At 30.6% G+C, this 22926-nt stretch overlaps 2 protein-coding genes across 5 annotated transcripts; one reads left to right on the top strand and one right to left on the bottom strand.

The window, feature by feature from the left end:
• The first annotated feature begins 1101 nt into the window (after positions 1–1101).
• Positions 1102–7989, top strand: LOC113396406 (sulfhydryl oxidase 1). 2 transcript variants are annotated; one of them, XM_026634329.2, is made up of 3 exons: positions 1102–2972; positions 7125–7173; positions 7690–7989. In XM_026634329.2, exons 1-2 carry the CDS (start codon positions 1294–1296, stop codon positions 7165–7167), a joined length of 1722 nt encoding a protein of 573 aa, XP_026490114.2. In that variant the 5' UTR covers positions 1102–1293; the 3' UTR covers positions 7168–7173; positions 7690–7989. The 2 variants fall into 2 exon arrangements, with proteins under 2 accessions (XP_026490114.2, XP_026490120.2); XM_026634335.2 differs by lacking the exon at positions 7125–7173 and having other exon boundaries at positions 1103–2972.
• Positions 7990–8216: 227 nt separating this feature from the next.
• On the bottom strand, positions 8217–22652 carry LOC113396232 (flotillin-1). Of its 3 annotated transcripts, none has more exons than XR_003368733.2 (11): positions 22470–22651; positions 19801–19967; positions 19416–19595; positions 19251–19334; positions 18770–18988; positions 17925–18085; positions 15820–15928; positions 15294–15419; positions 12756–12926; positions 11751–11827; positions 8217–10512 (listed from the first exon to the last, which is right to left on the bottom strand). XR_003368733.2 is itself a non-coding variant. In XM_026634111.2 (11 exons), the coding sequence occupies exons 1-10, from the start codon at positions 22519–22521 to the stop codon at positions 10788–10790; spliced, it is 1335 nt and encodes a 444-aa protein (XP_026489896.1). In that variant the 5' UTR covers positions 22522–22652; the 3' UTR covers positions 8217–10512; positions 10747–10787. The 3 variants fall into 3 exon arrangements, 2 of the variants coding, with proteins under 2 accessions (XP_026489896.1, XP_026489905.1); XM_026634111.2 differs by lacking the exon at positions 11751–11827 and adding an exon at positions 10747–10853 and having other exon boundaries at positions 22470–22652; XM_026634120.2 differs by lacking the exon at positions 11751–11827.
• Positions 22653–22926: the final 274 nt, after the last annotated feature.

Below are 22926 nucleotides of genomic sequence, written 5' to 3'. Positions count from 1 at the left end.
TAGTAAGTCGTATCGATCACCGAATGCAAATAGACAATGGGTGGATTCGAACATTCTAGAATACTATTTTTTTTTAGAATGCTTATAACATTTAAATTAATTTTGCGGCAATGGGACATAAATATTTTATTACTTACAAATACAAAAATTAGAAAAGAATACATGCTTCAAAAAAAATTTTTTTTTAATTTTTTACTGTAATTGTAGAAGCCAAACGCTTAACCTAATCTTTTTACCTTTACTTAAATCAAATACTTAATCACTTAATATTTTGTATATTTCTTTCTTTTAGTAAAATATTATTAACTGATTTGAACTGTATGAAAAATAGAATTTACTTTGACTTAACACTAGAACTATAATTATTTCTTACCTGCTTCAATAAGATTTCCAAAAATTGGACTTTCTTCACAAATTACACTGAACCCGTTGGCAGCTTCTTCTAAAATGAATTTTCCTAGGTGCTTTCCGCGCATGCGATTTAAATAGTAACCGTATTGATTAAAAAGTTATGCAATTTACCTTCCAGGTAGCCTTGTTAAGAGTAAAAAATACTGTAACGTAACTTTCAAGGAAACATTAAAAATAGTTTTGATTATATATTTATCCTTTTTGCTAAAAAAAATTGTGTTAAATTAAAGACTTTTTTTAAAGGAATTATTGTAGATTAAATCTTTTGCAGAAACTAAACGTCAAATAGGGTTGCTCCCGAAACTATTATATCGACAATTTCGAAATTGTTGGTTTCTTAGAAAAATGTACATATCTTATGGAGCATAGGTTAGATCGGCAAGTCCAGACTCACCCGGCAAACCCCATGGCTTGCCAATGCATGTGTGACTTCAATTTTTGAATTATCAATTTTTAATAAAAAATTTTAAAACAAATGAAATACCTTAATAAAATATTTCGATTTAATGCAGTAAGCAATTTAAAATAAAAAAAAATAATAGGCTTTTTTTACCTATTTTTCTATAATATTATCCTGTAGCGCTTCTACTATAAGTCCAAAAAAAAAACAACTGTCAGTACACAGTAATAGTATCAATATGGAAAGTTGACGGTCTGTACCTGTAGTTGACAGCACAGTTTTTTATATTAACTTAAGACTTTTTTATGTACGTGTTTCCATTACTCATTAAGCAGTATTCATTATCGAACTAAGATGCGTCTATTGCATGGATAATTAAGTGAAAAAATTGTGTTAATATTTAAGTCAAAAGTAATTTAAGTGTTTTTATAGACATGTTTTAACTGTTATTGAATTCTGTTAAGTTTTAAATTCGGAAAAAAATGAATTGCTGGCATTTATTTGTGTTAACTTTTTATATTTCCGTTATTTTGACATATGCTGCAGTCGTGCCTGATAACGATGATATTGATAAACAAGGATTGTATAGTAAATCAGATCAAGTCGTTATACTGACTAACAAAAATTTCGATAAAAAAATATATGGGCAAAACAATGCGTATGTAGTCCAATTTTATAACAGTTATTGTGGTCACTGTAGAGCATTTGCGCCAAAATTTAAAAGCCTAGCTTCTGAATTGGAATCATGGAAAAACATAATAAAACTTGCAGTTCTGGATTGTTCTGTTGAAGAAAATAATGAAATATGCCGCCAATTTGAAGTTATGGCTTATCCTTCCCTACGATATTTACATGAAAACTATATTAAAAGCAATGCTAATGTTGGTGATAAATTACAGTCTACAGACAGTGCTGATAAATTAAAGACTCAATTAATTAATAAAATACAAAGTGAACAATCTCTTGGGCGCTTAGTGTTTGTCCCTTCACTTAAAATAGCAGCATACAGTGACTTTAATTCAGCTCTAAAACCATTTCCAAAAAATGTCCTTTACACTTTTTTGATATTTGAGAATGATAATTCTACCATTGGATCTGAATTGGCACTTGATATAAATGATTATGAACATGTTACATTGAAGAGAGTGTATGACACTAGTGAACTGGCCGATGTAGCTGGTGTAACACATTTTCCTGGACTTGTTGCTGTTTCATCTAACTTAGAATCTACACTTTTAACACCACAAAATCCAACAAAACAGAACTTACAAAAAGCTATAAATATATTTTTAAAGTCTCAAAACTATGCTTTGCCCTTGAGGAAAATTTCAAGTGAAGAAAGTCTTATTAATTCAAATCATGAAAAGTCTCAATCTTTAGATTCCGATGTTGTCTACTACAATGATTTGGAAAAGACATTAAAAACTAGCTTACATACTGAAATCCCAAGGCATAAGATTTTAAGTGGTGAAGCCTTTGAAGCATTATTGCAGTATCTAGATGTTATCATTTTAGCTTTTCCATTTAGGGGAAAGCTTAAAGAATTTGTTACAGACTTACATAAAAACCTCAGTAGTAGAAACCAATGGACTGGAAGTGAGGTGTATGAGTTAGTAAAACAACTTGAAACAGTTCATGCTCCTGTCTTTATATCGAATCTTGATTATATAAGGTGCAAGGGCAGTCAACCGCAATACAGAGGTTATACATGCGGTCTCTGGACCTTGTTTCATACGCTAACCATAAATGCAGCACAAAAACCTGGCAATGAAGCCCCACGAGTATTGAAAGCCATGCATGCCTATGTGAAAAACTTTTTTGGTTGTACTGAATGCTCACAGCATTTCCAGGCAATGGCAGCAAGGAATAGAATTTTCGATGTAAAGGAAAATGATAAAGCAATACTTTGGTTGTGGATTTCTCATAATGAAGTGAACTTAAGATTAGCTGGTGACGTGACTGAGGATCCAGAACATCCAAAAATTCAATTTCCCAGTGTTACGCAGTGTCCGGAATGTAGACTTCCACGAGGTGCTTGGCACTTACCTGCAGTTTATGAATATCTTCAGAGAGTTTATAGTACAATAAAAATTCAAGATGCCAGAACAGCAGCTGCTCCAAGCTCAATCTCCAACCTAGACATTGGATTGATAAGCCTCTTGTACATATTTTGTTTTATTATGCTTGTTTTAGTTATAAAATATTTTTTTTCTAGACATTTCTTTAGAAAGCGCAGATATAAACATGCATGGGGTAAAGTTTAATAATAACAGGATATTTAAAACAATTTATTATCATCACTATTACAATTACAAACACATGGCTACAAAAATAGCCATGAATCCTTCTCTGTCACTCCTTTGGGAAAAGATTGTCAAATTCTTAAGAACTAACCGTGCAATTACTGATATATATTTTAACACAAGTAGTTTTTTTTTAAATAATTTTTACTTAACTATAAAATTATGATCAGTATTACAATTGAGATCAGGTTATGACAATGGCACATAGATATTGCATTTGTTGTTGTGCCTATTCTATTAGTTTACTTTTTTTTCATTCTTGTCACTTGCATAGTTATAAAGAAAGTGCCTATTCAACTGTATTTTTATAATAAACTTATAGAAATAGTAAGTTTTTTACAAATATTAGATGTATATAAAAAAAAACTCAACTCATTATACTTACATTGTGACCTACGGGTGTCGCTCAATTATTTTTGTATGAATTTTTATATTGGAGAATTTTAACTTTACTCGCACTATATTCTACAAAAATTATGTAGGTAATTATTAGAAACAGGTCAAGAATTTTTGATATAGTCAGCATATATGGATATATAATTCCGATTGCAATCTTCCAATTCTTTCAATGCTTAAACTAGTTCACTAATATAAATTTTGCATATTTATAATGTTTTTCTGTTGTCCTTTAAGAATATCATCTGTAAAAAATATTTCATTTATTATCTTTGACATTGAAACTAAACTTACTAACCAAGGAAAAATTGCTAACCATTAAATAGATATCATTGACACTCAATATAGCTCTGACTGATTCTGTTCGATCCTGTTAAAATTAAACCCTTCTATCAGAATAAATATTAGCTTTATTATATTCCTGCAACCATAAGCCATGCTTTTAGTTGTAACATCCATTTTCAGTAGTCAAAACTGTATTTTCTGCATGATACATTCTTTTAGTCGCTTTGTATTTTGTAAAATTGATTTTTTTAATTAAAGTAAAAATCATCAGCCATGTTAAGTAAGTTGATATCAAAGATTGGCAGACACTAAAAATTCATGTCACTTTTCGGATTTTTTAACGCAAACTGCATGAAATTTTGCACGTAGATAGAGATTGAGGCTTTATTTTGCATGTCACATCAAGCTTTATCTTACCTTACTTCACAAGCAATGAAGATTTTTTTTGTTATTGTGTTAAATTACAGCGAAAGTAAGTAGTACAATGAACAAAACATATTTTAAATGATAATAATATAATATAGCCTATTCCAATCGAAAGCTTACATGGACTTTGTAAACCTTAATTTCATAAGATTTCGCCTTCTTCTTCGCCGCTATTTAAAACGCTATTTTTTGAAAATCCATAATGAATACTTAATACATTGATGCGTGTCAATTCAAAGTTTATTAGTCTTTATTCCTCCTGTGATTGGAATGGTCTATACGCTAGCAAAGTTTTATAGAAAAAAATCGTCGTTCGTTTGTTGTTTCGTTATAGCAATTTTTTGATATTTTAAGGACTACACGTTCGTTCAAATTAAATTGAAAACATTCCTTTTCAAAAAACAATCGTCTTCATAAATTGTTTCTGCATAACATAAAAATATGTTCTTTTAATTACGTTGGATAAAAGTTTACAAGGCAACAAAGTCGATATGATTCCTATGTTTGTAGATTTGTCGTGTCTTGTTTTGGTTGATACCGAATCAAAATATAAATACACCAATAATCTTATACATTGCTATCGTTAGAAACTTCGTGTTATGAAAAAATATTATTTTTAGTTTGTTTAAGTGCACACGCGAATATTAAAAAGGTATAAAGCGTTGTATATTAAATAAAAGTAGGTTACTTGGTTTCCTACACATTACAAGTAGGAATGATATATTTTTTTGTCAAAATTCATAATTAAGAAATGACATAATTATACTAGCTGAACCGCGCGTTCAATTCAGATTAGAAATGTGTTTTATGCACACAGTGAGTACATAAACAACTGCATTCTATGAAATATATAACGCATTTACTTCTGTCTTCGACCTCAAGCGAAATTTCTCTTGTATCTTTTGATATGTATTTATCACCAGCATGACGAGAAATCTTCATACTTTTTGTGCTTCCATGTTTTAGTTTTTTTTAATTGGTACAAACTGTCTTGTTCTATATGATACACTGTAATTGCAAGTACTTTGGTAATATTAAGATTAAATGAAGATTTAATGTCGTTCCGACATTTCTTAATCCTAATAGTGCGTCGTTACTACTCATGAGTAGTGCGTGGTCACTACACATCAGAGTCCAGTGGGGCGGCTGTTACGGCTAGAGCATAGCAACTGTTGCTATCAAATATTTGTTACAGATTGATAGATGTTAAAGTCGATAAATGTGTATTATGGAGTATCATGTCTATCTGTATAGGTCCATAACAGTGATTTATAATTTTTCTAATATCGGCCACAAATATTTGATAGCAACATTTGCTATATTCTAACCGTAATACCACTGGCGAGCTTCACTTGCAACTGTAGATAATTCAGTCACCACTTCGCTAAACAATCGAGTATTCTAGATCTTTGATGGTTACTGCTTTGCTCCTTAGTGACTTGAAATTTTGAAAACATGTGGAACATCTATTAGCGTACCTCGAGTTTAAGAAGGACTCGTATGCCGTGACGACATACGGTATGACGCTCTCTTAAGTCGTCTGGTCCGCTTTCCGTCGCCACTCTCTTATCCCTTGTGCGTGCATGGCGCGTATATATTCGATGTTATATATTACATACTAATAAGAAAAATATCTTAATTTTTATTAACGAAATTATGTTTTCATTTATTTTTCTACTTGAATATGTCTTTTGTTTGTTTAATTATGAATTCTTTCAAAAACCATCTGTCGGACGTTCGGTCTTGGCCACCCTTTTTAACTAAACTATTTAGTACAAACCTTCTTTAATAAAAGAGCTAATCCAAACACTTTTTGTTGGCATGGTAATACACAGTTTCATCAGACTTGGACGACAACAGATCGATCTTAATACGATAATTGAATTAGCTATGTATACTATCTTACTTACTCTTTGTTTAATAAACGTCGATATCGATAGATCGCGGTGAATTCTATATTTTTGATAATATTTATTGAATATCAATTTAATATTTACTGCAAAACATGAAATAATTTAAGTATATTATGTAAATTACACAGGAAGCTAATCAGTTTGTTATCGTATTTTCAATACCTCTGCAATTCCGAAAAGATAATTATGCATTATTGTCTGATTAAATAATTTTAACCTGCACGTAGGTTATTAAACGGAACGTAATAGACGATGTTTAATAAAACAACTGACAACCGTCCGAAGTCTTCCCAATTATTATTATTTAAAACACTGCGCCGAGTCCAAATGAATGGGTTAAGGTCAAATAAATAATACGATACCAATAACTCCTACAGTAATTATTAACAATCTACTTATATTTTTCCTTATAGAGTAACGTTATTGAAATCATAATTATCAATAAGGTATTTTTTTTTATAAATTTACTAGTACAGAAGTTGCAATATTTTAAACGTTTACGCTTATGTCGAAATTCAAAATAATTAAATTGAAGTAAAACGTTTATGCCAAATAAAAGGACATTTTTACTTTTACTGCAAGTGCCTATCTGCTTTCTAGCAGTCGTTCTGATTCTGAAAAATGATGTCTAGGCTAAGTGTTAAATATTTATAATAATTAGTTAAATAAAATTAGTGTCATTTTTGTACTTTTTTAACAATTATTGTAACTAAAATGTATGCACCATAGCCCTATTACAAATTAAGCTACTTATACGACTAAAAAAATTGAAAACGCATATCGCAACTTTATACGCGATAAATCTTAGTTATAAAAATAAATGTTATTATAATATATAAAATTTTAATATTTAAATCACGATTACCGTAATGTTACCATAATGTACAAACGAAATCGGTAATAATTTTAAGGAGCAATTTGTTAGTAATTTTAAATGTTAAATTTTATTACGTTAAATTAATCTAATTAATTTATCTTGTATTTAAGCAGTTTGATTCACCGCCTCTGGAGAGAAATGCAACTTTTAAACTAGGCTAAGGTCAGTTACAACAGTCTTTAAGCTTGATTCGGTGACGGGCGATGCATTATTGTGAGATCGAGCATATATCGTGATATAAATCATTGAAAATTATTACACATATAAATTTAATTATAATGCTTTTCATGTACACGTTTTAAAGACAATTATTATTTTTACAAATGTATGTCTGCCTCACCATATGGCATATGTGTAGCATCACCGCAAAAAATCATTAATGTTATCTCACGCTTTCTCACTTTAAGCTTCTGTATCTTCGCTTTCATTTTCGAGGGCAATTTTTACAAATTTATACCATTACGCATTCAAATTACTATTTTTTTTTAATTCTATTCGCTTTTTATACGAAAGCAAACATTGAGTTCTAAATTAAGAAATAAAAGTCGGCAAATTTGTATTTACACTTTATTCGAAGTACAAATTTGCTATTATTGTATTTCCTTCTACGGATAATTATATAATAACCAATTGAAAGATTTATGAATGTTTTTATAATATGTTTGTTTTAATTTCCAGGTACATGTCCACTTGACTATTTTAGCTACTTAGACGCTGAACAAGCCCTTCTTCTTCAGTAACTTTAGCAGAAGCCGTAATATGTAATGTTTCTCATACATTCCTAATTATTTCAAACATTGAATCTCTTTCATAAAATGTACAATTACGTAGATTATCATTTATGTAGGTTGTAATTTTATTATTATATGTCATTAAATTTTTTGTAACTATGTATGCTGGTTATACGGATTGCTTCTCGTCTTATTTCATAATATTAATTATACTATTGCTCATAAATCAATAAAATTGTATCGACTACGTGTTATTTTATTTCAACTACTCAAAAAATTTACATTATTTACTAAATATCACACTTATTTGATTTATATAAATATTTTAATTGGTGTTATTTAAATAATATTTATTCACATGCAGGCCATAGGAAGCAAAAATAATACAGTACCCTAAGCTAAATATATGTAAATATTTTCGATACGAATCTGTTGAGACTTAAATTAAAAGGGGATGCCAATAATAAAACAGCGTTTAAGTTCAAAATTTTACTGAATAAATATGAATAAAAACCACGTCAATACACTTATATGAATAAAAATGGGATTCGCACACAATTTTAACTTGATGCCACTTTTAGTGCACATCAAGCAGATTACTTCACGACTATTAGTTTTTGGTAAAACCACAAAATTGTTTACATCTTCACACTAAAAAAAAGTACTAATAACAGTATTATTTTTCACCGCGTACGCAGCTACGCTCTGCACTGCAATGTAGACGTCGTTAGCGGACAATAGATTAACAGAATGTAGAGTTTATGCAAAAGCTTAGTGGCTTTTATGCATTGCATAAATTAAGAAGTTAATTTACTAATTACAATTTATCATCATTTGACTATAAATTATAAATATAGAAATGATTGTTATTCAATGCAAGTTAAAATAAATTTAGATTTGGTATCGCCATCTTGTCTAATGGTTAATATTAATACATCATGCAACATAAATAAGAAAAAATCTTATGTTTTTTTATGTAAAGAGGCAGTGAAAAATAATCACTTAAACCTACGTGTTAAATAGAACAGCATTAAAAAAAATCTTAGCTAAAAGTTGTACTAAAACGAATATATTTGTGCTAAAGAGACTAATATTATAAAGGAATACACAGCACCCCAACATATAATCAAAATAAATTGATATTTTATTTTACAATAATATATTATCTCTTATCTTAAAATATAATTAAACAACAAAAAAGGTGCTTAATATTAAAATACGATTATTGCTTCGCATAATTATGGCACGGAAGCCAACAAAATTCTTGAGGTAAATAATGTTATCAGAGTCTTGTAGATACGCCAAGATTAGATTGCGTGACATATATGAGTAGCGTATAAATGCCCGCGCCGTGCAAGATTTCACTCCAAATCGACAATCCCGCTGGAAATATCTCGAATACGAACTAAACAATTAATTCAACCGCGATTCATTCAAGTAACAATTAAAAGGCCTTTATAGTGACGATATAGATTAGATATCACCCCCTGAACCAGTACACCGGTACTTCCTCTCATACTACGCTTTCACAAACATAGTACTTAATAAGTACTTATATATTTAATGGGATCTTTCATGTATTCATCTTATAAATTATATTTCGATCATTCTTCGTATTGACTTACAGTTAAAAGAATATTTAAATAGAATACCCAAACGCATTATAAATACTCTTAGTTTATTACTATCGACATCGAGGAATATTTTTGCTTCAGATCTTTGTACTCTTAACATCACACTCTTAACAAGATTTTCATTATAATATTATAAAATACTTAGGTATTTGCGAGAGGCTTCAGCCTTAGATGGAAATATCAAAATACGGTTTATCATAGCACTAACGATAAGATAAATCTTGAAAACGAACTTAATCAAATTTGTTTTAAACGAAAACATTTAATAGTATCGTTTTTTTTTTTAACAATTTCGAATTCTTACGTTTCGGGCAACTGTGCATTTTGTGCTGTGCATCTGAGTGAAAACTTTAATACTTGAAATATTAAATTTACTTTTAATGATCTACGAGAAAAAAAAAATCAATTAGAATGATAGTATCGATGAAATGTTATTTAGAATATATTTTTAAATGGTTTAGATTATTTAAAATATGAATACTGAAACTATTAAATTTTATTAACATATAAAAATACATCACTCTATTGACTAATCGAAGTATATAAGAATGTACGTAAACGTGTAGATAAGAACGCCAATATATTAATAACACGCGCAACTCTAAATATCCACTAATATATGCTAAACAATATCTTCAGAAAAGATATCAATTACATCTACGAATGGGTAAATTGCTTTAATATTTAGAATTTCTATATGGCTTCATCGTGAACACTAAATATTATAATATATCCTAACAAACGTTTAGCTAAATAAAAAAATATATGTATACATTTTATAAGTATAACAGTCATTTTGTAGCTACTTGAATAAAGCGTTTATTTGTCTTCTATCAGATCAATGTTCCTGTTTGTCTGTTTGTCGCACGAATAGTTCTACGCCGACTTCGATTATCGTTTGTCAACATTCGAAAATGAGGCAGGATTACACGTCGATCTGTTCATTGTTACTTGTACTGTGACACGGTCTCCTATACGAGACGAGTGTACAATAATAGTTACACGTGAAAACGTACTAATTTTATAATATAAATATTATTTGGCAGATATATCCGGACAGAAAATGTGTTGTAACGTCAGGCTAGGAAACACTGTTTACCTCTACGTAGATTGCGGCTTTAAACGGCGCGAAGACCCTGCGAAGAAATATCGAGATGTCATAAATGTGAATTAGTAACATACATTTTTATAAAAAAAAAATACATTTACATATATTCAAACAGTAGCAATAGCTTCTTTTCCTAGAACTAAACATTATCTACACAAAAATTCAAGGATGTGCGTGTGTGCGTGTGTGCAGACATGAAGTGAGACATTCACCCAAACAATATGACATCGCCATTCGCCTCAACGCGTACACATATACTTGCCTCGTGGACATTGCTGTTGCCTACTTTCATGTCTTGACCAGTTATCGTAACTTCCTCGCCGAGTCCCCGCGGGCTGTGGGCGTGGGGATCATAGATGCTTCCACCGTCTACGTACACCATGCACCGGTTAAAACAAGCGTTAGTAGCAAATGGATTATGAACAGTTTTACATGAAATGTGTTAAATAATAAGTGCTATTTATTATTTAAAAAATCGACAGCCGTTAGTTTAAAGCATGTACGTAAATGCAACATTGAAAGCAATTTTATCAAATCGTGATATCGTTATCGGATCCGAGCGCGGTGCGCGAGTGAAATTAATGTCTTCGACGATATAATCAACTTTTTAATTACATAACTCTCTTAGCCTTTGCTTATAAGTCTGAACCTAGCTTTACCTCAAAAATAAACAAAATAATGTGTGATTACTCAAATTTAAGGGGAATTTATTTTATGTCCCTACAGTCAAATATATTTTTTAATAATACTATTGCTGAAGTGGAAAATGTTAAGTAGCCGTTAACAAACAATCACCTTTTGATTTATTTCGTGTTGTTATATTCGAGGTCATAGATAAGAGATTTTATGTAAATATTTAATATTCTTATTGGTTAATTCGTATGCGATATGCTATTTCACTAGAACTGAGCAAGACTCACGATTAATAATAAGGCTAAAGGCTAGAGTTATCGCGACCTCTCCGCTCCAGATATCACTATCTTGGGAATTATATTAAAGGTTTTAGTTTAATTAAAAATATATATCATTTACAGGCTAACGACTAAAGGATAGGATTCACTATAGGAGTATCGATTAAAGCTAAATTAATTAAATATATCAAGAAAGGAATTAACTGTGAAACAAATACGATTACGATTATTAACATAAATAAATGCGGCGACCGAAACGAACGGAATGAATGATAGAAGAAACATTGAACCCATGCAACATACATACTTGAAGGAACAGACATCTATATTATTTATTAGTAACACTACTTGGTACCTGTTAAGAACTAGCGGTTACGACTTGATAATGACACACTCGAAGACACATTACATAACATCAGAACAGAGACTAATCTGAAATAGCAATACAATAAATATATGTATCGAACATTAATTATAAAATATTTCGAATCAAAATAATATAGCTGATATTATTTTAAATATTTTTAATGTTCTATTGTAATTTGGAATCGAAATCCATATATACCTACTTATATTGTAATTGCAGTATAGTGTATTTGTAAACATTTTGAAGGACATTACTGTAAATGACGTCTTAAGACCTCTACTGTTACAGAAATTATTAGCAGCATAAGAAAATCGTTTTATGGCATTAACACAAGTTTATATAGAAACGTATAACAATAGTAACGACTACGATTTCCTACGAGCACCTAATGAAGGGCTTTGAGAACCCAGAAGAGTATTAAACAAAAATACTTGTAAAATGCACTGCGATCTTTGGCGTATCTTTGGCGTGAACAGGAGTCAAGAATGAACTGCATATAAATTAAACTCAATTATATACAACCAAGACCGGAAAACCTGCAGAAGTTTTCTATTTTTCATAACAATATTTTTGTTTCGTGTAAAACAATGTGAACTTTTATTTTATTCTTTCTCGAAATCTACAAATAATAGTTTTATAAGTTTAATATATAGTATTTAAGTAACTAGTTTTTTAAGACCTTTGTGTAAACATATATTTCGTCGTGTAAAATAAACGAGAGTTAATATTATCGTTGTAATTCTTTTCGATACAGGTTTAGACTTTTAATATGTTGGCGAACGAACCCTTCAAATCAAAAAGTGGATAATTTTTGTTTTAATATTCATCCAGTGAGTCCACTATGAAGATTTGAAATGCAGAATTGTTTGTCATTAGATACGATTAATAATTTATGTTATTTATTAAAGAGCGATTAGATCATAATTTGCGCTATTTCATCCATCAGTCTCCGAGCTGATATTATAGTACGTTTAGACAACGATAGTTACTAACCTTGATTTTAGATATGTCGACGCCGGTGACGCCCTTGACGAGTTCAGGAATACATTGTACGATACTGAGTACTTCTCCCGTGAGTTTCGCTGCTCCCACGTCGCCGCCGCCACACGAGACCATCGTCACCTTGCGAGCCTGCGACAGTGGCGCCGCTACCTCCGCGGCAACCTACGACAAGTTAGGGTGAATTATATTTGGCGATAAGTACATCGCCCGTTAACGTTGTCACTGGAACAAATACAAGCTATTCCTGTTACATTCAATGCCAATTCGACCAAATGAACTATGATGTTGCCCCAGGCTATTTTTGCGCCTTCAATTATGCCGAAATCGACGACTCGACACTCATAGTTCAAACGGGAACCAGATAAAAAAAGTATTGATATTTGGATAATAACTGATAAGCGAGTGGTGTAAGCCCGTCACAAAATTTCTGCCTTAAGGTTTTTATGGAAAACGTTCTGTTTGCCGCAATATACTGAATATTGGACCAGACTTAAAAGGTAGAGTTCTATAACGTATAAAATTTATACAAGTGCCAACCGACTGCTAAGTAAAGTAATAATAAGGTTTCAAATATATATTATCATTTTCTTTATAAACACCAGACCAATATTGTACAAACGAAAGTAACTAAAAAAAAATTATATAGACGTTATTGGACTAAATTGAATAATTTATAGTATTAATTACAAATGCTTATCTAAAATGACCTTTTAATTATAACAATTCCAGAATTACAAAGCGAAACAGAAGCGAGGAGTCTGCGACCAGGATTATGAAGTTTAACGATATAACAACAAATTAAAGATCGTTTTAACTAGCTACTAATCTAGACGTAGAGAGCTCGTAACTACGCTAGATCGTGTAGGTTTTATTTAGATTTCTATTAACGTCTGCGATAGGCGTTTAATCAATTATTTACATTGTGATAAGTTTAACAGCGTAGAAAAATACCTCGATAAATAATAACGATAAATGACGTTCCATGTAAATTAATTTATATATATAGTAGATTTAATTTACCAAGATTGGATTTACATTGAAACTCGGAAAACAAATTTTCATTATAATATGGATATATAGTAAAATATAACGTATTAAATTGAGCCAAGAATTGAATTGAATATTAGAAGATAATCATCAAATTTTCTATTTTGGTAAAATACAAAACATGAAGAAATACGATTTCGACTCATGATGCCTTAAGCCATATTACGGAGATTCGGCTTCTGTTGACGTGTTTTCTTAATACAAATATTTAGTTTAAAAGCGATTAATATTTTGAATTCCGACGATCCTTTCCACTTTTTTGTTTTTTTTTGTTGCGAATCGGGCGAGTAACAGCCATTATTGTTTGTTGTACACTTAGTGGTAGGACTTTGTGCAAGCTCATTTAAGTACCACCCTCCCATCAGATATTCTACCGTCTGATGGGTGAATGAGTCAGTGCAACTACACGCCCAAGGGATATAACATCTTAGCTCCCAAGGTTGATAGCGCAATGGGAGTCGCGTAAGAAATGTTTGATATTTCTTACTGAACTAATATCAATGAGGGTGGTTACCAGTTACCATCATGTGGCCTAATTTCCCGTACACTATCCTTTACTATTAAATTAAACATACCAATAGCTACAGCCGTTAAAATGCATGCGCTCCTTTTTAATTTTTATTTATGTAGATTAAATATGTCGATTTTATATGTAAATATTGGGAATTTCGGTAGAAACAAACACGATGTAATCGCAAATAACATTTTAACATGAGCCTTAGATTACCGAGATAATTCGAGATATATTTGATGAATGATATCGTTTCCGACACAACTTGATAGTAAATATATGATAAAGTTATTTTTGTCCTGCATTTAAGAATATATTTATACTACAATAAATACAAAACCAATCTCACGTATATACATGGATGTTGGAATATCTCCTTGAGATTTTATTCAGGTATTTTTATGTTTATCATTGAGACAGTTCGTTATAGTTGTCATCAAAATTTCAATACATTTTCATACGATAAAGTTTCTAGTGCAACACGAATCGGACTATAAGAAAATTTAATATAAGATGGTCACTCAATCAACCGTTTATACCGGAACCACCAGTACCAGTGGCGACGGTGTGCCTAATAAATGTCCACCGGACGAGCCCGCAATATGCCGTAACACTGGGATACATGTAGATGCTCTTGAAATCTTAACATTTTTATATTGTTACATTCCGTACGATGGTCAAACCAACGAGCTTTAATTCTCTTAACTATCGCTTTGACTTCGTAATAACGTTATGAAGCTATGCATATTATTACCGAAAGATTGTAAACTATTAGAAACCCTATACGTTTCATTGTAAATTGAGAGCTACAATCTGTCAAAAAAGTGCCATATAACGTTTTACCTAAATACTTAATTTACAATTTTTCAACAGAAATTATCAATACAATCAATATACAATTTGAGAATTATTCATTTGCAACATAGAGTGAGTGAGTAGATAACAAATGTAATGTAATATCGTATGAATACCTTGGGTAATGTCTCAAGCATCATGTCCACCATAGCCGCTGAACCATACTCCTTCCAAGCGTCTGCCTTCTTCGCCATCTGCTCTGCGTCCGCCACGGCCTTAGCTTTGATAGCATACGCTTCAGCCTATAGGCAACAAATAAAAAAAAAATTTAAACGCTTGTCTTATTATACTTTTTATTATTTATGTTATTATTTTTATGTTCTAGTTTTTTTTTTATTTAAAATTTTAATTATGTTACATTTTATTCAAAGTCAGCATCACTACCAAAATTTTCGGATTGCAAATTTATGTCACAAAATTTGCATTGAACTCACAATCCAGCACAAATACTTTACTTCCTGTCTATTGCAGTTCAGTAAGTGGTTCTCTTGTGGTGATTTCGCAGTAGTAAGTATGGCATCTTTAGATTTCCGTTTTAAAGGAAGTATTTCTATTATATATTTTCAACTTAGTAGTTAGAGTATTATAATACTCCAAGACCTCCAAGTTATATCCCATGAGATAAGTTAACATTTTACTAACTTCACCGCGAACTTTTACAGCCTCAGCTTCAGCTTCTGCTTCCAGAACAGTTTTAAGCCGGTGTGCTTCCGCTAACTTCTCCAATTTGAATTTCTCTGCTTCGGCCGGTCTAAAAATATATTACAAAACTTGTTCAAATCTACTTGAATATTTTATTTATGTATCATAAAAGTTATACTCAGATAATAAAACGTAAAAAAATATTAAAGAAAAAAATATATTATTTAAGAAAGTTATTTTCGTAAATATTAATATAACAGTATGCATTAAGCAAATAAAATAAAATACATATTATAAAAACCGACTCAAAGAAGCTGTACTAGTAAAAAAATTACGTTCAAATGAATTAATTTAAAAGTAAATATTAATACAATAGAAGCAGAGAAAGCCTGATACGTTGCATCGGTCATGAATCACAGATGCGAAGAATGCTTTACTACTGTGATCTGCGATACGCTTAAGATACAGCCGCCGTATCTGACTGAACTCCTAGTATTTGCCGAAAAATTACTGAAATATATAGAGTCACACGTCGTCCATCTCAAATATGATTCTCTCTAAAGGGAAAAGTATGCGCAAACAATACACGAGAGCTAATGTCATAGCAGCGAGAAAGTGCAACTGGAACGAAGCTGCAGGTCTACAGCAATATTACCAAAGTGAAAGGTGTTTTTACTACACGGACACATGGCACATGCGCCCTTTTTTACCGTCGATCGAAATAAGAGAGAACGAGATCAATATAGCAGTATAAATTAGAGAAGCATCGAAGCAGTGGCGATTAGATCGGAAAACTATGCTGCGCAGTATCTATCTACTTAAGATTGTTGCGGATGATAACAGTGACAATGATAGCGATCACGTAGACATGAGAAAAATTGTATAACAATAGTATAGTTGTACTATTTAGACTAAGTAGAATTATATTCTATATTAGTATAGACTAGTATATAATAGTCGCCGACGTAATTATTATGTAATCTACGTATGGTTGTAACGAAAATTAAAAAAAATAAAATATATACATACATATATACACTCATATATTTTTTTTTGTTTAAATGATTTGTTTGGAAGGAATATTAAGGAAAATCAAAATCAGAATGTTCCAAAGCGAATACTAGATAGACTTTCTAAAAAAAGTATTATTAAATAATAAATTCCTTACAAATAAACGTTTAGTTAAAAACATATTTATCTCTTTCTTTCATCATTGATTTCACATTTGAATGAAGAAGACACCAAATACAACCGTAAACAACATTTCCAAACAAGGTGGGCCTCAATGAGTGAATAGATCTATTATTTCCTGAACTATTTTTAATGGAATAATTATATTATCAATTGTTTGTATAACAAAAGAAAAAACCACGATAGCAATACTTATTAGATGCGTATACGAATATATTATTTACAAGCTGAACCTGCGGCTTTACCCGCGCGAAAAATATAGAACACAAACATGCAATCCCCATTTTACCCCCCTTATGAGGGGGAAGTTTCGTAAAATTCGGATATCTACATTATATAAGGACCCTACCAAAAATCAAGTTGTAGGTCAATCAAGTGAGTGGTATTTCGCTTATATCGCTGTATACACACATTACATACATATAGAAGATTTAATTTCATAAGTGAATATTATTTAGTGTATGACATTCTTGCACGCCGGCTAGTGTCGAATTGTCAGTTCCATCGTCTAAACCGGCGACAAGTATTAATTGGTTTAGATTATCTTAATGGGCTAGTAAATGTCTCACCGACTACTATACAGCGTATCACACCTAAACTAACTAATAAAACGTTTATGTAGTCATTTGTTTCTTACATTCCTTCACAGAACGTAATATATCAATACTGCTTTAAACAAACATAAAGCTTGTCTATTGGGTATACAATATATTATCTTATAGTATCAAAAAAAAATTTAACATTATCCATGAATAATATTTATATAAATAGCAATCGGATATTTTAAGTAGGTGGTTTAAAAAAAACAATGCGCAAGACCTATCGAACAGTTTGTCCACAAAGGAATTTTAACAAGTAGAGTTAATAACAAACAGACGTGTGCATTAGTCTAAACTTCATTGAATACTAGTTACCTGCGCACAGTCGCCTCTAATTCCTTCTCACGTCTCTGGACCTCCCACTTCTGGACATTAATCTCTTGCGAGCGTTCCACAACTGCAATTTGCATCTGTTCCTCCTTGATGCGTTGCTTTGTCTTAGCTGCTTGTAACTCGTACGCCATCTCAGCTTCAGCCTGAATTAAAAAAATATATCATTTTTCATATAAATATATATAAGTATTTGTAGTCAGATGTTAGGCATAAAATGCAGCCTATGTCCTTTTTTGTGGCTCAAGCTTGCTTCATATAAATTTTCATAAAATTCGGCTGAGTGATTTGGCCTTGAAAGAACGACAGACAGATTAACTTTTTCATGTATAATTTTAGTAAAGATAGAGAAAAACTTATTTCATAAAAAAAAATTAAATTTAAAGAGACAACGGGGAAACTGATGTAAAGGGCACAAACGGCGACTACCAAGGATAATCCTACAACCTTAGTTTAGTTTTAAGTTGTGGGAACAATATGCCTTGCGATCTCAGTCCAGGGGTGACGTAAGTGTCGATTAAGAGGGTCATCATTAACGAGGAAAGTTCGCAAACGTCTAAAAAATTTTACTTGTATAATATTTTACTATATTTCAAACTGCGTTAACCCAAAATAAGTGCGGTGACATTTATGGAAATATAAATATTTAGTATGTTACGAAGATCAAGTCTAACAACAGACACAAGAGAAATAACATCATAGGTCCCAACTGGCGCATCGACGACGTAAGGAATGGTTAATAGGCCTTAGGCGGTGATCACCACTTATCATCTGGTAGCCTATTTATCAGTCTGCCTATTTTTTAAACAAAGAAAACAACATCTGATTACCTTCTTTGTTTGCACCTCGACATCGTAGGCAGCCTTCTTGAGTTCGAAGTCCCTCTGCGCCTTGGCTATCTCCGTATCATTGAGGAACCGTGAAGCCATACGTTGTTCCTCCGCCATGGCTTCTTTAATTTTCGCTTCCGCTTGTGCTTCCGCCTCTCCTATACGAGCATCGCGCTTCACTTCGGCCGTACGAGCCATACCCAATGCTTTTAGATAACCCTGTTTTAATTTATGCAATAATAAGAAATATTTTTTCTTTACATTTTTTTTTTTCGTAACATTGTCAATGTTCAAAGTTGTTCGAATACCCGAACCAGCAATTATGACGACGTTCGAAATCGTCTGTACAGCTGTGACTACACATTTGCTGCTTCGCTTTGCGGTTGGCCTGTGACATATAACATTCGATATATATTTAGTTTAAACTTTTTAATTTGAGTGTTGGGAATATTGTAGTGATAATTTTTTCATATAACCATACCTCTTCATCCCTTATATCTTTCAAGGTGTAAGATACGACTGTGATTCCCATATTTATCAAATCACTGGAAGCCACTTCGAATACCTTAAATGATAAAAATATATTTATGTCTAAAGTACATGTTTAACATTAAAAATTAAACTTCTTAATAATTTTAAAAATTACCTTCTTTGAGAAAATTTTTCTGTCTTTATATATTTCTTCAACAGTCATCGATCCCATGATAGCACGCTGATGTCCTTCTAAGGTAACGAGAGCAATGTGCTGAATCTCTTGTTCGGATTTACCGAGGAATTGTTCACATGCGGACAACAACATTTCAGCATTCTGACCTTGGATTTTGACCTAAAAATTATTTTATACATATACCAATAAAAAAAATCCTTTTGAAACAAATATATAAACAATATTACTATTTTATACAAGGAATTAACTAAATTCATGTCTTATTTAATACACTAAAAACTTTATGTAAAAACCACCTATTTATTTTTAAGTTAATAGCATCCAATTACATTGTATTACATTAATTGAAAAAGGTGATTAGTACCTGTGCGATGCCTGTGACTGAAATAGGAACACCCTGGCTAGTGTAGACCGTAGGAGATTCAACTTGCAGGGTCATAGTGTTAAGTGATATTCGCTGAACCCGCTGTATTGCAGGCCATACAAATGCCCGGCCACCGGGCACAAGTAAAGGTTTTGAATAGCAACATCCTGTGTAATAAAAACAAGAAAAGATGGAAAAATAAATAAGACTTTAGTAATAATAATCACTTAGTTTAAATAAAGCTTTGTAAATTCTTTCCATCCAATATCTTAGTGTTACTGCGGTGCAAAGTATAAAAATTTCAAATAATTATTAAAATTTCTTAACATTTCTGAGTATATTGATTGAATCAATTAATTGTTTCTTCAATTCAAATCAAATATATAGACAACTTTGCAGTACATGCTTCAAACATATGGTAATATTACTCATTCGCTTGCTATTATTATTATTATTGCTTGTTATTATTCTCCAATATATTTAAGACAGTAACAAAAAATATAAAAAAATTGCAGATCATCGCATACAACTTATCAAGATTATTTAAAACAAATACATTGCTTTAACTTTATAAGAAATGTGTTTGTTGTTACTTTAATTTAATATTAAACACAGAAAACAATCCATAATATTGCTAATTTACAAGTAGTGCGCTATATCTGCCTTTATTCAACATCCAATTCCATTTTATTAATACCTGGTAATAAAGATAAACTGATATTATTTAAATTCCTAGTTTATCATGGAACAAATATTTTTAGTTCTATGTATGTAAGGGTCACATTCATGCATTTTTTATTTTTTGAACAAGATAACAGAAACATTACAAAGTAAATCATTGAATGCAACATTAGGGAAACAAAATTATTAATATACGATTATCACCAATAATATTATATTACATTAGTCATCCTAACTCAATATTGGTAAAATTTATTCTAAGATAAATTGGAAGTGAATCAGTTCTATAGTTTTGAAGACCTTGTGAAGAAACATTTGGTGGTATTTTGCTCTCAAGTGTAATAAATATATATATAGATTATTAAGTAGACGGCACTCTTCTCATATACTTTTTAAAAAAAATGCACAATACTGGGCACAGCTGTGGCGGCCCGCTAGTTAGTATCACATTCATCTTGCAAATATTAAATTAGTAGATAAAAGTTTTAAAAAAAAAGTAATAAATATATTTGTTTTAGTAAAGATATCATTAAGACCTTCCTTAATAAGCACTGTATCTATGATTATACGACACAATGCAATGCTTCATTGCATTGTGACATATCATCACAGCTCTATGTTTAAATATACAATGATTTGTTGAATGTCATTTATGGGCACTATATATATATTGTCATCATATTAGTAATAACGACTACTATAGAATTTTATAATATTTCAACAATAATGGTACTCAAATTAGATAAAATTCTATTTTACTATTCTATATTCTATTCTATATTTTTTAACATTATTTTATTAACTTTCCATTTAAAGGTTATTCCAATATGAAAACAAATCTTATTCATAAAATTAGACTCATATATATCAATATATAGTTATATATTTTAAAAAACATTTTTTTAATTATAATTATAACATGATGATAGAGTACTTAATTTACAATGTAATATACAGCAGCCATAACTTGTCATAAAAAAATATTGTAAATTATTCATCAGAAATTAGCAAAGCTTTTACTAATATGCATATGCGTGTATAAGTACATGTTTTTAATCTGTTTATGTTTCTTTATATTATTCATGAGCAGCGGTAGTTTCAAATATAGAAATAAAAATATGTAAGCTTTAGAGGAACTTGGTGCACATTTGTTATTTACACAACAGAAATAAATAGTGCTGGCATAATCAACATCCAGATCCAGCCACCATCTTATGTAATTAAAAATATATTGAATTTTTGAAAGTCCTGTCCTCCTTTATGTAATATTTGAACGGTGAAAAATTTGTTGAACAATTTACTAAATTAATATAAAAAATGATTGATTTACATTTTCAGAATAATGTTCTTATTTATAAGGTAAATAAACTTTTAAAAGGAAAATATATTACTTTTTAGTACCATTGAAGGCTTGAGGAAAAATTATCTTTTATTTCTTGAATATGTTTATGTATATCAAATGAGTTATAATTTTTCATCAACATTTCATCAACCATCTACAAAATGTTTATTTTTTATTTTGCAATCCATTTAAGATTTTTTTTATGAATACATAGGATTAAAATATTGATGTATAACAAATAAAAAGCTCTGAATGTTGATGAATGATGAGTGATTATTTACATAATCTTATTGACTCACAATTTATGATAACCGATTGAAACTATTATTAAGAAAAAACCTTAAAACAAATGCTAAACAATTGTTATTTGTTACTATTTATTTTCATATATTGTCAATAATGTATATACGATTAAAAACGGGTTTGTTACGATTAATAAAATGATTTTGATAAAATATATTAATATAATTTATACTAGTGTCTGATGGGCAACACACTATTGGCTGAAATAAAACCGCTATAAAAAAATCGCTAAGCTATTAAGAACAATCGCTCGTGCATTTGTTTTAAAAATTTTAGAATATGATTACTAAAAAAATGTATATAGTGTAGAATAATAATTAGTCAAGTGGGCGAGAGCACTTACCTGATACAACGAGTGCCTCATTTGGACCACACGTAACAAAGCCCCAAGTCATTATTTTATTTTCAATAGGCTAAAGAAGTAACAAAGAAACTTAATAAATTAAATTAATAAAACACTAAAAATCAAAACATAAATCGGCTTCTCCCGTCTCCGTAATGGTTGGTACTTGGTAGGGGAATATCCACAGATAATTGTGAAATTTTATACTTTATACAGCTTGACAATGGCGTAATGCGGTTTTTTAAATTTTAATATAATCTGTAACTAAACTAAATACAAATAAAGTATAAAATATTATTATTATCGAATGACAGGACATAATATAATAATTTGTAAAATATATTTTATTGTCGAAAACTATTTAGACTTAAATAGTTTTCATCAACGATAACGAAGCAATAAAGTAACGCCCTCCATCGGTTGTCTATTTCCTTTAAAGTATTATTATTTCATTACA

The sequence above is a fragment of the Vanessa tameamea genome, chromosome Z, assembly GCF_037043105.1.
Source record: "Vanessa tameamea isolate UH-Manoa-2023 chromosome Z, ilVanTame1 primary haplotype, whole genome shotgun sequence".
Taxonomy (NCBI): domain Eukaryota; kingdom Metazoa; phylum Arthropoda; class Insecta; order Lepidoptera; family Nymphalidae; genus Vanessa; species Vanessa tameamea.
Note: the sequence above shows the minus strand (reverse complement) of the source record. Positions and strands in the feature narration are given on the sequence as shown.

Bases quoted from the DNA above. Each gene is read 5' to 3' on its own strand.
- LOC113396406 (XM_026634329.2), top strand. From the start codon at position 1,294: ATGAATTGCTGGCATTTATTTGTGTTAACTTTTTATATTTCCGTTATT. The intron at 2,973-7,124 runs GTACATATTTTG...GTATTTAAGCAG, and splicing joins ATTGGATTGATAAGCCTCTT to TTTGATTCACCGCCTCTGGA.
- LOC113396232 (XM_026634111.2), bottom strand. From the start codon at position 22,521: ATGACTTGGGGCTTTGTTACGTGTGGTCCAAATGAGGCACTCGTTGTA. The intron at 19,596-19,800 runs GTACTAATCACC...AATAATTTTTAG, and splicing joins CAGTCACAGGCATCGCACAG to GTCAAAATCCAAGGTCAGAA. The intron at 18,086-18,769 runs GTAATCAGATGT...TTTTTAATTCAG, and splicing joins TCGAGGTGCAAACAAAGAAG to GCTGAAGCTGAGATGGCGTA.